The sequence below is a fragment of the Mustelus asterias genome, chromosome 15 (genome assembly GCF_964213995.1).
Source record: "Mustelus asterias chromosome 15, sMusAst1.hap1.1, whole genome shotgun sequence".
NCBI lineage: Eukaryota > Metazoa > Chordata > Chondrichthyes > Carcharhiniformes > Triakidae > Mustelus > Mustelus asterias.
This window is the reverse complement of record NC_135815.1, coordinates 92903769-92916984: the sequence shown is the minus strand read 5'-3', so window position 1 is coordinate 92916984 and position 13216 is coordinate 92903769. Positions and strand designations below refer to the sequence as shown.

The 13216-nt window shown below is 44.2% G+C and overlaps 1 protein-coding gene across 1 annotated transcript in view; it reads right to left on the bottom strand.

Annotated features, from left to right (window-relative positions):
• mcm8 (minichromosome maintenance 8 homologous recombination repair factor) overlaps positions 1–12522 on the bottom strand; it is a 42647-nt gene extending 30125 nt beyond the window's left edge. The window contains 8 exon segments of the mRNA XM_078230497.1: positions 766–917; positions 2711–2796; positions 2876–3074; positions 4086–4183; positions 4511–4660; positions 5466–5548; positions 7395–7487; positions 12399–12522. Of these exon segments, the coding sequence (XP_078086623.1) occupies positions 766–917; positions 2711–2796; positions 2876–3074; positions 4086–4183; positions 4511–4660; positions 5466–5548; positions 7395–7487; positions 12399–12522 (985 nt within the window).
• Between the last annotated feature and the right edge of the window lie 694 nt (positions 12523–13216).

Sequence of the window (13216 nt, the reverse complement as noted above, 5' to 3'; positions counted from 1 at the left end):
TCCTTGGACAAGAACAGAGAACGCAGGAAAAACTCAACAGGTCTGGCAGCATCCATAGGGAGAGAAAACAGAGCCAATGCTTTGAGTCTGTTTGACAGAGTTCCACATTCCAGCATCTGCAGTACTTTGTTTGTATCTTCTCGGTTTGGGCACATCAGGACACACATTGATATGAAGTGGAAGCTTCTGGGTATACTGGTATAACCACTCCAGGACACACCGGTAATCTCCATCATTAGAAACGTGCCAGGTGAAAGCTCAAAATGGCAGTTCTTCACAGGAATGGAAATTAGTCATAAAAGCTAACATTACCAGAGCTTTGTTAGATGTTATAGATTGGTGCATGGATAACAACATTTACTCAGCAATGTACTCATTTCAACTCTTTTAAGCTATTTACATGTCTTTCACATCCATAGAATAAAGGTAAGAGAAAACATTGAATGTATTCAAGAGGCGGCTGGATATAGCACTTGGGATGAATGGGATCAAAGGTTATGGGGAAAAAGCAGGATTAGACTATTGAGTTGGACGATCAGCCATGATCGTAATGAATGGCGGAGCAGGCTCGAAGGGCCGAATGGCTTCCTCCTGTTCCTATCTTCTATGTAAAAAGAGATGGAGATCTATGATACAGGTTGAGACGATAGAAGTCAGAGGTAGCTGAAACCGTAAGAAAGGTCATTACATAGACATTTAGTGGTCGCTGCAAAGATCCTGACCAGCCAACAAAATGTGTTCAATTTGTGAACACTTTGGTCATACCTTCACTGCTGTTTGCCACCTTGACAATCCCTGTGACTGTTATCATATCGCCCGGAACACAACTGTCAACCAAGTCTTGGATAAGCTCACATTCTATAGTTCGAGGGATTCGTCCAGCCTCTCTCTTATCATCTGATGCAAGCTCCTGTAATCTGGGGGGAAAAAAAAATCCAAGCGGATATACTACTTTACTCAAATGTGCAAAGGCCTTTCCACATTAAAACAGAAACACACTTGTGTGTTGCAAAACCAAGTTCACTCGTATCTTAAAACAAACATATTCCTGGAGACCCATCCATTTTCCAGCCTCTCAACTACAAACTGCAATTTTCTAGGTACAAATACTTTTACATCACTGAAGCTAGTGCGTAGATGAATATTTAACCTATACAGTGCCATGTGTCATTAAAGTATGTTAGAAATGGCACACAGTCATAACATATTTTGCGTGTAGCTGACAATGGGAGCATACCCCATTGCATGACAGAGCCACCTCAACAGAAATTGTCTTGCAAATGACAATGTTCCCGAGGAAAAAGTTGTTTGCTGGAACACACATGCTCTGAAGCAAATTTTGCAGGCCACCTCTTTGAGATTGCCAAGTTTTTGTTTCCTCTCGTGGGATGTGAGCGTCACTGGCTGGGCCTGCATTTGATGCCCATTCCTAATTGAAGGTAGTGGTGAGCCTTTTGAACCAGTCTGTCTGGTGTAGCTACACCTACAGTGCTGTTAGGAATGGAGTTCCAGGTTTTTGATGCAACAATGGTGAAGGAACACCCCCCCTCCCCACCCACCCCCAACACACACAAGTGATGGTATTGAATATCAAAGGGAGATGGTTAGATTCTCTCTTGTTGAAGATGGTCATGGCCTGGCACTTGTGTGGTGTGAATGTTACTTGCTACTTGCCGCTTATCAGCCCAAACCAGAATATTGTCCAGGTCTTGCTGCATATGCACACAAACTGCTTCAGTATCTGAGGGGTCACGAATGGTGCTGAGCAGTATGTAATCAGCAATCATCCCCACTTCTGACCTTATGATGGAACAAAGACCATTGATGAAGCAGCTAAAGATGGTTGGGCCTAGGACACTACCCCGAGGAACACATGCAGTGATGTCCTGGGACTGAGATGATTTTTGGTCTTGCAACAACCACAACCATCTTCCTTTGAGCTAGGTACGACTCCAACCAGTGGAAAGAGTTGTCCCCCAATTCCTATCGATACCAGTTTTGCTAGGGCTCCTTGAAGCCATACTTGGTCAAATGTTTTCTTGATGTCAAGGCAGTCCCTCTCGCCTCACCTCACGTATTCGACTCTTTTGTCCATGTTTAAACCAGGGTTGTAATGAGGTCAGTTGCGGAGTGGCACTGGCTAAAACCAAAATGAGCATCTGTGAGGTCATTGCTACATAAATTCACTCTCAGTGACACCTACCATCACACTGCTGATGATTGAGAGTGGATTGATGATATAGTAAATGGTAGGTTTGGATTTGTTCTGCTTTTGTATATAGGATATATGCGGCAATTGTCCAGTGTGTCGGGTAGATGCCAGCATTGTAGTTATACTGGAACAGCTGGGCAAGGGGCGCAGTTCATTCTGAAGCAAAAGTCCTCCGTTTTCTCGATATCATATGGTATGAATCGAATTGGCACTAGCACCCATGATGTTGGAGACCTCAGGAGGAGGCAGGGACGCGCCTTCCCATTTTATTCAAGTATCAGGCATTTCAATTCTTCTGAGCTATGAATTTTTCTTGTAATCCCTCTACACGTCAGAAACGTGGTATAATACAGTCTTCAATACTACTATATAACTCCCCTATTGAAAGCACCAAGTCGAATCACAATGCCAAGAACAGGCCCTTCTGGCCAGCTGAACTGAATATTTTTTTTTAAATATAAAGAAAACGCAAAGATTTTTAAACAAAGGTTGGCTTACTTTATAGATTGCCAGTCCACAGTAACTGTCAACGGAGAGCTTCTGTTCGGTGTAAAGGATCGACTGCGACAATCTGGCGATAAACACTTTAAAAAGAAATTGAACTTAGTTTCCTCAAATAATGCTAAACCTTTTTTTCTCCTCACTGACATGATAGCATAATACCTTTGTAGGGAGCATGTATTTTCCATCAGGAAGCGGTAGACTCTGAGTATCTCCACATGTGTTACATGTAAAGGCCATTCTGGTGCAGAAAGGCTTGACGTTGCTGACACGGACAACCGTTCCACGCAGAGAAACATATTTTCCGTAGCAGTTAGCTCGTAAATTCTTCAACAGTGTCAAAGGCTCATAGTTATAGACCCTAAAAATGTACACATTCTGAATGAGATTTGGATGCTTATTGTATGACAGTAAATATGGTAAACTGTATCCTGGATTTTTAAAAAAATCATACTGTGCATGATGTTAGACCTTAATAAATGTAAAATCGGAGCATATGACAAATCACAACTGGACAAGTGGGTGCTAAAACAAGTGGGTGCTCAGCGGGGCAGCATGGTGGCACAGTGGTTAACACTGTTGCCTCACAGCGCCAGGGACCTGGGTTCGATTCCCAGCTTAGGTCACTGTCTGTGTGGAGTCTGCACGTTCTCCTCGTGTCTGCGAGGTTTCCCTCCAGGTACTCCAGTTTCCTCCCACACTCCAAAGATGTTTAGGTGAGGCGGACTGGCCATGTTAAATTCGCCCTCAGTGTATCTGAACAGGTGCCAGAGTGTGGCGACTCGGGGATTTTCGCAGTAACTTCATTGCAGTGTGAATGTAAGCCCACGTGTGACACTAATAAATAAACTTTAAACTAAATCAATCAGCAAACTGAAAATGGAAATAAAAAAATATTTCTCTGCATTACAATAAATCGTATCCCTCTAACACTTATTTGTAATTGGAAAGCAAATGTAATGATTCTAAATATTATGGCAAATTCCAGCTTAGCTGGAATTCTTGTGGGAATAAATAACCTTTAATATCTGGAGTATGGTACGGAGAGTCGGAAAGAGCAAAGAATACCATAATTTCCTGGAATTCACTAACATTTCTAACACTTGTACATATGACAAAAAGCACATCACAACATTTTTCAATGTACAGTAACTCGCTATATAAAGTGCTGAAAAGTATTATAATTCTTTGTTCACTATGCAGAACTTCTGGTCCTGATCAAGTGAGAAGCATCAGTCAATAGCTAGGAAAAATTATCTTAACATATAAATAGGCTCATAGATAATGCAGAAAGTTGTCTGTTTTTATCAAATTTAGGTGTCACTGAACTTAACCAAATATTTGCAAGCAACTAAAAAAGTTTCCAACTAACCTTGCATGAATGAAGGGGACATTTACAATTGGAGTATCTTCATTTGGCAGCCCTTGTTCCAATTGAGCTGCCTGTCTTTCAAGATCTCTAGTTATTACCTGAATGCATGCAGTATAAATACCATAATTATTTTAAAGAAATCTGACATTAATAAATGTGGTCAATTTACTTATGACAAATAAAGTGCCCAACAATACCTTCAGAATAGTATTCATAATAGTAGGAAGAAGTTAAGTAATATTGCAAGTTACATTTTTTAAGAAGAGATAACAATTCTTTTTACTTTACAATTTTCTGAAAGAAGTGGAGGAATATAAACCTCAAAACATACACTTTAATCCCGTAAAATTAAGAAAATTATGTCTGTTATCCAACTTGCACATTTAACTAAATGGTTATGCAGAGAAGTGTTACATAATCTTAACCTGATGAACTGCCAATCCCAAGCAATCCAACAATTTTTCTGGCATATCCTTCAGTTCACTGGCTAAATTTGGCATGAGGGCTGTTAGTTCTTCTTCATTTACAAGTTCATTGAAGTCAATCAAGATGCTTCCTTTTCTTTCTATTTCATCCTTTGGGAAGAGAAATAGTTTGGATTTTCAAGTGAACTGCACTTTCAACATCTCATTGATATTTGTACAACTGAGAACAGTCAGCCAGCAGCATCAGATTTATTTATTTTCTTCTAATGAATATTCCTATGGGGCGGCACAGTGGTTAACACTGGTGCCTCGCAGCGCCAGGGACTCAGGTTCGATTCCGGCCTGGGGTCAGTCTGCGTGGTGTTGGCACGTTCTCCTGCCTGAGTTTCCGCCGGGTGCTCCAGGTTCCCCTGCGCGGGCAAGTGCACATGGCTATGCTTTATGTGGTGTAAAACCCTTCAAGCTATAAGCCCCTGGTGACAGACTAGCAACCGGTTCCTGGGACAGCTACAGAAACAGACAAAAGTCTTGACCTATGCACCGTCAGGGTGCGGAAAGGTTGAGAGAGAGGATATTCCTACACAATGTAAAACAGTGCTGCACGTCATTGACAAAATTGTCCTAAATATTGCAGCTCATTTGAAGACTGGCAAAACATCGCCTAAGAGTGAAAGTGTTCTTCTAATGTTAAAAATATAAACAGCATGGCAAAATTCCAAGTCAAATTCTTAATCCTACCAAATCCATACCTTAAATTCATTAATTTTTAAAAAAGCACATTATGAAAAGATTAATGGTCAAATATATTTCCAATAGACAAAGCTTTACTACTTCTTCCTTCCACCATTCACCCCCCCGCCCCACAAGTGAGCCAAACTATTAGTTAAGAAACACTACCCACAAACAGTAAACATTGAAGCTAACAAAAGTAAAGATGAAAGGCCAGGATTCTTACCTTGTCATACAAATCAATGTGCTTTGTGAAAAACTTCTCAAACGCGCTGATCTTCTGCACAAAAGGGGAGCTCCCAACATAAGCTTGGAAAGAACAAGTTTGAATATTTGTTTTTGTTTGAGATCCCTCAACATTTGAGCATAGAGTAAGCCTGAGCACAATTAAAACTGCCAATGATTAAGAACAAAGAACAGTACAGCACCGAAACAGGCCCTTCGGCCCACCAAGCCTGCACCGACATATGACACCTTTCTAAAGGCCTTTTGCCTCTATGTGGTCAGTATCTCTCTATTCCCTGCCTATTCATGCATCTGTTAAGATGCGTCTTAAACATCGCTATTGTATCTGCTTCTACCACCTCCTTTGGCAGCGTATTCCAGGCACTTACCACCCTCTGTAAAAAAACATTGCATCTCCCATCTCCATTAAACTTTCCCCGTTTTATCTTTAAACTTATGTCCTCTAATAATTGACATTTTCTATCCTGAGAAAAAGACCCTGATTATCTGTGCCTCTCATAATTCTGTAAACTTCTATCAGGTCTCCCCTCAGCCTCCAATGTTCAAGTGAAAACAAACAAAGTTTGCCCAATCTTTCCTCATAGCTAATACCCTCCAAACCAGACAACATCCCGATAAACCTTTTCTGCACCCTCTCCAAAGCCTCCACATCCTTCTGGTAGTGTAGAGACCAGAGCTGTTCACAAAATTCCAAATGTGGCCCAACTAAAGTTCTATACAGCCACAACACAATTTGCCAATTTTTATACTCTATGCCTTGGCTGATGAAGGCAGGCATGCCAAGCAGCTCTGTCCTCAGGGAATCAGCTGATGGCAATGAACCAGTCTGCCCCTAGTCGAGCCTTGAGAATATGTTCAATGTTATCCTAAAGCACATCTTCTCACAAAATATTCCAAATCATTCGAGGCCTTTCAGCAATTTTCCATAGCAAAGATTAAAAGAGCCCATTTTACAAGTTGAAAAACAAGTTAATTCACTGCATAAATACATGGATTTCTATCATCCATGAACTGCTATTTGCAATGCTGGGTCAGCTGCAATAGCATCTGTAATCTCAATATTCAAGAGAAAGTAAGCTGATTTACTTTTAAATGGTGCTCAAGAAGGCTCTAGCCACCAAGTAAAACATCTTACTTCAGCTGACCTCATCTCTGTGCGCATCGACTTACATTGAAAGTCTCAAATTTAAAATTATTATTCTGGTGTTCAATTTGCTCCATCCCTTCATCCCTCCATGTTGCTGTAATCTCCTCCAGTCTTTGAATTCTCAAAGAGCTCTGTGTTCCTTCAACTCTAGTCTCTTATGCACCCCCTCACTCCCTATGCCTCACCAAAGGTGAATGTATCTACAGTTGTCTAGGCCCCTAAACTCTGGAATACCCTCCCTAAACCTCTTAATCTCTCTTTCTTTGGTCATGTTTTCCGTAAACATTCCTAATAGTTCCTCCTTGGAATCATTGTCAATTTCCTTCTGTTACGCTCCTGGGAATACACCATGGTACATTTTCCTACATTAAGGGCCTTACACAAGTATAGGTCATCTGTTTGGAAGCTCTAAGATAACCTATTAAATTTCTGGTAATCTTATAAAACATCTGTCATTATTACCATATATACCAATGTAAAGTCACAGAATCCAATCTTAGAATCCCTAGTGTAGGAGGAGGCAATTCAGCCATTAAACCTACACTGACAACATTTGGCCCTATCCCAGTAACCTCACATATTTACCCTGTTAATGTCCCTGACACTAAGGGGCAATTTAGCATGACCAATCCACCTAACCTGCATATCTTTGGAGTGTGGGAGGAAACCCCATGGATGCAATGACATTTGGCCTAAATAATTTGGCTTTTACACAAGTATTTAAAAGATTTTCAATTCAAATAATTTCAAAGAAAGACTCACCTTCTGAAAAGTAAAGTTTCCAGCCCTTATATGGTATAAATTGATTCAAAGTTCCTTGAATTAGGTGTGAGCGAGGTGCTGGCTGTTGAAAACCTTAAAACAAAATGTTTCAATGAATAATCAGAATTATCTAACAGTGGCAACTGACTTTTCATTGTAAAACAATTTAATCTGTATCCCTTACAATAAATTACAGCTTTAAAAATACCAATATCAGTTGTAATTTTAAAATGCAGTCAGCATGAAATACAGTTCAAAGTTACACATTCAGAGCGATGTAAGCAAAGTTTGACAATGATTGAAATTCAACTACATAAATGAATGTGAAATTTGTCAGAGGAAAGCAATTTCAATCCAAATCACTTTCAACTAATAACAGCAATATGTTCAAGCAAGGTATTCTAAGAGGGGATGAGGATGGCACGGTGGCACAGTGGTTAGCACTGATGCCGCACAGCACCAGGGACCCGAGTTCAATTCACGGCTTGGGTCACTGTTTGTGTGGAGTTTGCACGTTCTCCTCATGTCTGCCTGGGTTTCCTCCGGTTTCCTCCCACAGTCCAAAGATGTGTGGGTTAGGTTGATTGGCCATGTTAAATTGCCCCTTAGTGTCAGGGGGACTAGCAGGGTAAATTGGTGGGGTTATGGGGGTAGGGGCTGGGTGGGATTGTGGTCAGTGCAGATTCGATGGGCCGAATGGCTTCCTTCTGCACTGTAGGGATTCTATGATTAGATGATCATTTGAAAAGAAACAATCTGCAGTGTTACGAGGAGAAGGCAGGAGAATTATTCCAACTGGAATGTTCATTTGAAAAGCCAAATGGTCTCGTTCTGCACTGTAAGAATTCTGTGATTCTGCACACAGATTAAATTTCACTCATGGACCATAGTGTGATCCATGTCAATTAAAATAGATTCCAGTGAGTTAGACTTGGGTTTTCCGGTTCTCATAGCTTATCCAGACAGAAGGAAAAAAAAGTCTGTAAACGCATTTGAATAGTGTATGTTTAGGCCTGAGTGGGAATAGGTACAAGGCAACAAATTAATTTGCTACTGTTTTTTTTATTCGTTCGTGGGACATGGGTGTTTCTGGCTGGCCAGCATTTATTGCCCATCCCCAGTTGCCCCTTGAGAAGGTGATGGTGAGCTGCCTTCTTGAATCGCTGCAGTCCATGTACTGTGGGTTGACCCACAATGCCGTTAGGGGTGGAATTCCAGGATTTTGAGCCATCGACTGCGAAGGAGCTGCAATATATTTCCAAGTCAGGATGGTGAGTGGCTTGGAGGGGAACTTGCAAGTGGTGGTGTTCCCATGGAATTAATGGGTTTCAGGGGGCAAACTCTACACTGGTTGGAATCATACCTGGTACATAGGAAGATGGTTGTGATTATGCAGGGTTAGTCATCTCAGCTCCATGACATTTCTGCACGAGTCCCTCAGGGTAGTGTCCTAGGCCCAACCTTCCTCAGCTGCTTCATCAATGACCTTCCCTCTGTCATGTCAGAACTGGGGATGTTCGCCGATGATTGCACAATGTTCAGCACTATTCGCAACTCCTCAGATACTGAAGCAGTTCATGTTAAAATGTATCTAGATCTGGACAATATCCAGGCTTGTGCTGACAAGTGGCAAGTAACATGCATACCACACAAATGCCAGGCAATGACCATCACCAATAAGAGATATTCTAACTACCACCTCTTGACGCTCAATAGTGTTACTGCCACTGAATCCCCCACTGTCAACGTCCTCGGGGTTACCATTGACCAGAAACTCAACTGGGCTTGCCACATAAGCACAGGAGCTACAATAGCAGGTCAGAGGCTAGGAATACTGCGGGGAGTAACTCACCTCCTGACTCCCCAAAGCCTACCCGCTATCTACAAGGCACAAGTCAGGAGTGTGATGGAATACTCCCCACTTGCCTGGATGGGTGCAGCTCCAACAACACTCAAGAAGCTTGACACCAATCAGGACGAAGCAGCCCCGCTTGAGTGGCACCATATCGACAAACATCCACTCTCTCCACCACCGCGCTCAGTACAGCAGTGTGTACTATCTACAAGATGCACTGCAGCAATTCACCAAAGATCCTTACAGAGCACCTTCCAAACCCACCACTACTTCCATCTAAAAGGACAAGGGCAGCAGATACATGGGAACACCACCACCTGCAAGTTCCCCTCCAAGCAGATCCAGTCTAGCAGTTGGCAATCTGGTTTAGAAAGTTTGGGGCAGCACGGTGGCACAGTGATTAGCACTGCTGCCTCAGCACCAGAGACCCGGGTTCAATTCCAGCCTCGGGTGACTGTGTGGAGTTTGCATATTCGCCCCGTGTCTGTGTGGGTTTCCTCCAGGTGCTCTGGTTTCCTCCCACAGTCCAAAGATGTGAAGGATAGGTGGATTGGCCATGCTAAATTGCCCCTTAGTGTCCCAAGATGTGCAAGCCGGGGGGAATTAACCATGTGTGAGATTATGTGTCAGGGGAGAGGACCTGGGTAAGATACTCTATCAGAGAGTCCATGGGCCAAGTGGCCTCCTCCTGCATTGTAGTGATTATATGAAAGGGCACAAGTGAAAAATGGGGGTTAAAAAGTCACACTGAGTGCCTTTTTTTAATGCTCTTGCGATAAGAACATAAGAACATAAGAAATAGGAGCAGGAGTAGGCCATCTAGCCCCTCGAGCCTGCCCCGCCATTCAATAAGATCATGGCTGATCTGACGTGGATCAGTACCACTTACCCGCCTGATCCCCATAACCCTTAATTCCCTTACCGATCAGGAATCCATCCATCCGCGCTTTAAACATATTCAGCGAGGTAGCCTCCACCACCTCAGTGGGCAGAGAATTCCAGAGATTCACCACCCTCTGGGAGAAGAAGTTCCTCCTCAACTCTGTCTTAAACCGACCCCCCTTTATTTTGAGGCTGTGTCCTCTAGTTTTAACTTCCTTACTAAGTGGAAAGAATCTCTCCGCCTCCACCCCATCCAGCCCCCGCATTATCTTATAAGTCTCCATAAGATCCCCCCTCATCCTTCTAAACTCCAACGAGTACAAACCCAATCTCCTCAGCCTCTCCTCATAATCCAAACCCCTCATCTCCGGTATCAACCTGGTGAACCTTCTCTGCACTCCCTCCAATGCCAATATATCCTTCCTCATATAAGGGGACCAATACTGCACACAGTATTCCAGCTGCGGCCTCACCAATGCCCTGTACAGGTGCATCAAGACATCCCTGCTTTTATATTCTATCCCCTTCGCAATATAGGCCAACATCCCATTTGCCTTCTTGATCACCTGTTGTACCTGCAGACTGGGCTTTTGCGTCTCATGCACAAGGACCCCCAGGTCCCTTTGCACGGTAGCATGTTTTAATTTGTTTCCATTGAGATAGTAATCCCATTTGTTATTATTTCCTCCAAAGTGTATAACCTCGCATTTCTCTACGTTATACTCCATTTGCCATATCCTCGCCCACTCACTCAGCCTGTCCAAATCTCTCTGCAGATCTTCTCCGTCCTCCACACGATTCACTTTTCCACTTATCTTTGTGTCGTCTGCAAACTTCGTTACCCTACACTCCGTCCCCTCCTCCAGATCATCTATATAAATGGTAAATAGTTGCGGCCCGAGTACCGATCCCTGCGGCACGCCACTAGTTACCTTCCTCCAACCGGAAAAACACCCATTTATTCCGACTCTTTGCTTCCTGTCGGCTAGCCAGTCCCCAATCCACTTTAACACACTACCCCCAACTCCGTGTGCCCTAATCTTCTTCAGTAGCCTTTTATGGGGCACCTTATCAAACGCCTTTTGGAAATCCAAAAACACCGCATCCACCGGTTCTCCTCCATCAACCGCCCTAGTCACATCTTCATAAAAATCCAACATGTTCGTCAAGCACGACTTTCCCCTCATGAATCCATGCTGCGTCTGATTGATCGAACCATTTCTATCCAGATGCCCTGCTATCTCCTCTTTAATAATGGATTCCAGCATTTTCCCTACTACAGACGTTAAGCTGACCGGCCTATAGTTACCCGCCTTTTGTCTCCTTCCTTTTTTAAACAGCGGCGTAACATTAGCCGTTTTCCAATCAACCGGCACTACCCCAGAATGCAACGAGTTTTGATAAATAATCACTAACGCATCCACTATTACCTCTGACATTTCTTTCAATACCCTGGGATGCATTCCATCCGGACCCGGGGACTTATCCACCTTCAGTCCCATTAGTCTACCCAGCACTGCCTCTCTGGTAACATTAATTGTATTAAGTATTTCTCCTGCTGCCAACCCTCGATATCGCTCTTGTTGGTGCAGTGTGCGGGTAACTGTATCTACTCAGATGCACCGGAGTGTACTGGGGGATTGCCGTTGAAGGCAATTAAAGCAGAATGGAGGGAAAGGTCATAAAAAGATCTGAATTTTAAATTAGGAGACATTGGGGAATGAAAAGGCAAAATCGTAGGGTATGATTGGGGTATCTTTTTGCTGAAAGAGACAAAGACAGCAGAGGTTTGACTGAACTAAAGCTAACAGAAGGCAGAGAATAGTAGGTTGACTAGGACGGCAATGGAGTTAGCAAGTTGGGAGGTGATAAATACATGAATGAAAAATTCAACAACAGACTACTGAGGTAGAGATGATATGCAGCAGTAGCTGAACAGGGGGACTGGGAGTCATAGTCAAGAAGGATGCTAAGGTTGCACACATTACAGCTCAGTTTAAGACAGTGATCAAGTCCAAGAATGGAATCAGGAACAAACATACAGAGTTTGCTGCAGATGGCCGATTCTTTTCGAACTGCGCATGCGCAGTTCAGAGCTCCGATCGGTCCGCCAGCGCTAAGCCCCGCCCACAGCACGGATCGGGCCAGAGCCGGCAAAACGCATATGGGCACGCTGGAAAGAGGATTCCGGGCGAGGATCTATTTGACGCCCAGATTCGGCACTTAGACTCAAAATGGTAAAATCAGGCCCATTGTCTCCCACTTACTTCCTCCACCTCTCTTGGACTTGTCCCAGTTTCCTCTTCCTCCCCAGGGTCTCCCCCTCCATCCACCAGCTGGACCCCCTCTGGCACCTCTCCAGCTCCTGCCACCTCTCCAGTCAGAGCACATTGCAGGTTACTGCCCCGGCCAAGGTGCAAATGGAGGCGGTGGTGGGGGGATTGGTTGGCACCAATGTCACTGCACTGGGATGGGGGTGGGGGAGAGAGCGTTTTGTCCAAATCAATCAGCAACCAGCCGGTTTCTCCTCGCTCTGCAGTCTCTCCAGGTGCCGCGACCCAGCCGCTTGTCAGTTGGGCTGAAGCCGCCTGAAAGTTTGAACCGACCCGGGACACCAACTCGCGCCCGCCAGTCGCCAGGTAGGGGTGGAGCTTGAGTATCCCGCATGCGTACAACGGCGAGTGGGAGGAGTTGACAGTGACGGGCGGGGCCTGATGCGCATGGAGGAGGTGGGCGGAGTCTTCAGTGACGCGCATGCGTGAGTGCGGACCTGCCAGGCAAATAAAGCGGCTAAATGTCGCGTTTGCGTACAACATGTGGCAGGGTCACATGGACCCGGAAACCTTAACTCAGTTTCACTCTCCACAGAAGCTGCCAGACAGACGTGCTGAGTTGGTCCAGCATTTTCCGTTTTTGTTTCAGATTTCCAGCATCCGCAGCATTTTATTGAGTGGGTGGGACCTGACAGCGCATGCGTCCGACTTTGAGTGGGTGCGAGCCGGACTGCGCCGAATGCGTACGAAGAACAGAGGCGTGGGGGTGGAGACAGACCGCGTACGACGTGATGGGTGGGGCCTGAGAGTTG